This window comes from Salvia hispanica, chromosome 6, assembly GCF_029641045.1.
Source record: "Salvia hispanica isolate PSC_SH4W2 chromosome 6, Shi_PSC_v1, whole genome shotgun sequence".
In the NCBI taxonomy this organism is placed as follows: Eukaryota; Viridiplantae; Streptophyta; class Magnoliopsida; order Lamiales; family Lamiaceae; genus Salvia; species Salvia hispanica.
Window position 1 is genome coordinate 26,047,748 of NC_142697.1, and position 2,609 is coordinate 26,050,356.

General features: G+C 37.6%; 1 protein-coding gene across 1 annotated transcript; it reads left to right on the top strand.

Annotated features, from left to right (window-relative positions):
- Positions 1-798, top strand: LOC148923429 (uncharacterized). Its single transcript, XM_089059962.1, has 2 exons — positions 1-78; positions 172-798. Exons 1-2 carry the CDS (start codon positions 1-3, stop codon positions 553-555), a joined length of 462 nt encoding a protein of 153 aa, XP_088916088.1. The 3' UTR covers positions 556-798.
- Positions 799-2,609: the final 1,811 nt, after the last annotated feature.

Sequence of the window (2,609 nt, forward strand, 5' to 3'; positions counted from 1 at the left end):
ATGAGCGACCAGGATGTTGAGAATGAAGCTCATAGCATCTACAAAGGCGACGGAGGCAACGACTTTCAAGATTTGATAGTGTTTAATGAAGTTATGAGTAAACATGAGAAGTGGAGTGTTCATGATGCAACACATGTATTTCCTGACAATGAAAATTTTGCTAATGAACAGGATGGCAGCAGCTCAAAGAGGACAAAGACTTCTGAATCCGGCGAGTATACTGTCCCTTCAAATCCGGAAACTCCCACATCTGGACATTCAACTAGTTCCCGACCTATAGGCAGAGACAAGACAAAAAGAAAAGGAAAAGGCAAGGTAACACAATATGATTCTATTAATGCACAATGTGTTGCAGATCTTCATGCACTTAGGCTAGCTAAAGATAATGAGAACGAAATAGCAAGGGCTCGACTGCAGCTGGAACGTGAAAAGCTGGATAAGCCCTCTATGAAGATGTACCAAAGAATGTTGCTTAAGTTGTTGGAGAAAGAACACTTGTCCCCAGAAGATCAAGACATGAAACGCAACCTAACGGAGATTGTGTTTGGAAAATAAATGCTTTTAGTTTGAGATGAGTTTGGTGTGAGAACAAGTTATGTAATAGTAGTTTGGTGTGATCTTAGTTGTAGTAATATTTGTATGGTGTGCTTTTAATTATGTAATGTTAGTTTTGTGTGATCTTAATTTACTTCATTTGGTGTGATCTTTGTTTGCACTTTATGTAACATAAATTTATGTAAAATAAATTAGTGTCACAAGAATTTTCTGCAAAAGTAAGTGGGATGTCACAAACTTCAAATTTTACCACATGGATTTGCAGATATGAGTTTGATATCACATGCATTTACTAGTAAAAATAATTATTAAGATGTCAGGAACATTATTTCTCTATCACATGCAAAAGTAAGTGGGATTTCAGAAACAATATGTCACATGCATTTTCTGGCAAAAGTGATTGAGAAGTCACAAGCGTAATTTCTTTATCACATGCATTTTCTGGAAAAAGTGATTATTATGTCACAAGCGTAATTTATTTATCACATGCATGTTCTGGCAAAAGTGATTGATATGTCACATGCATTACTGCAAGTGTGTCTATCACATGTCTTGTTGGAAATATGAGTCAGATATCACATGCATTATACTACTAAAGTTATTGATATATCACATGCATTACTGCAAATGTGTCTATCACATGTCTAGGTGAAAATATGAATTCTGTGCCACTTGTAAATAGTATTTAGTTTATAAATAGCTTGTGAATTCTTTTTGAAGATAACACCAACTACTTACTCCAATTCCAAAAAATGTCTTCCAGTGAAAACTCATCACTTTCATCAGATTCAAGTTTTGATGATTCAAATACCATTGCACTCAATCAATAGGAAGAACGAGTTTCTCAACAAAATCATCAAATTTATACAATTGTTGAGAATATGTTATCTAACATTCCCAATCTAACTGTAGGGGTCCAAGCTTCTAGAGTAAGAAAAAGGTATTGTGAAAGGCAACGCGAGATTGGTGCTGAGCGTTTGATCAATGACTATTTTGGTCCCAACCCGACGTACGGACCAGAGGTGTTCCGACGTTCTCATGCACAAATCCGTATTCCTTCGGATAGTAGAAGCTGTGACTGCTAACGATGAGTATTTTCAGGAGAGACGCGATGCTACTGGGAGACAAAGTCTGTCCTCTTTACAGAAGTGTACAGGAGCTATGCGGGTGTTGGCGTATGGGACATCATCCGATGTCGTCGATGAATATTTGCGGATGAGTTCAACGGCGACAAGAGATTCTCTAATGCATTTTGTTGATGGTGTTATTTCATGTTTTGGTGCCACATATCTTAGAAGACCTAATGAACAAGATATGGCCAAACTTCTATATGTAGCAGATCATCGTGGTTTCCCAGGCATGATAGGGAGTATAAACTGCATGCATTGGCAGTGGAAAAATTGTCCTAACGCATGGGCTGGACAATATACAGGGAGAAGTGGAAAACCAACGATCATTTTGGAAGCTGTGGCATCATACGACTTATGGATATGGCATGCATTCTTTGGGACTCCAGGTTCGTGCAATGATATTAATGTACTCCATCAGTCTCCTGTTTTTGATGATGTCTTAGAAGGTCGAGCACCATATGTTAATTATGTAGTGAATGATCATCAATATAATAGGGCATACTATCTTACCGATGGCATATATCCTGCATGGGCTACATTTGTCAAATCAATCACTTCTCCACAAACTCAAAAGCATAAGTTGTTTGCTCAACACCAAGAGCCCATTAGAAAAGATGTTGAGCGAGCATTTAGAGTCCTACAAGCACGTTTCGCATTTTTGCGACGGCCGTGTCTTGTATGGGATAAAATTTTGATGGGAAAAATTATGATGGCTTGTATCATCATGCATAATATGATAGTAGAAGATGAACGTGATACATATCAAAATTATTATGATGCCACTGAGTTTATTGAAGATACGCATACAAGAGTACATGAAAAAAATGTTGAAGCCTTTTGCTATTCCACTCAACGGATCGGGAGCTTGTCATCATATATGACTAATCGAGCTCAACTTCGCAATAGAGAAGCTCATATTGCTCT

Excerpts from the sequence above, each read along its gene's own strand:
- LOC148923429 (XM_089059962.1), top strand. The coding sequence starts at position 1 with ATGAGCGACCAGGATGTTGAGAATGAAGCTCATAGCATCTACAAAGGC. Across the intron at positions 79-171 it reads ACGACTTTCAAGATTTGATA|GATGGCAGCAGCTCAAAGAG; the intron begins GTGTTTAATGAA and ends GCTAATGAACAG.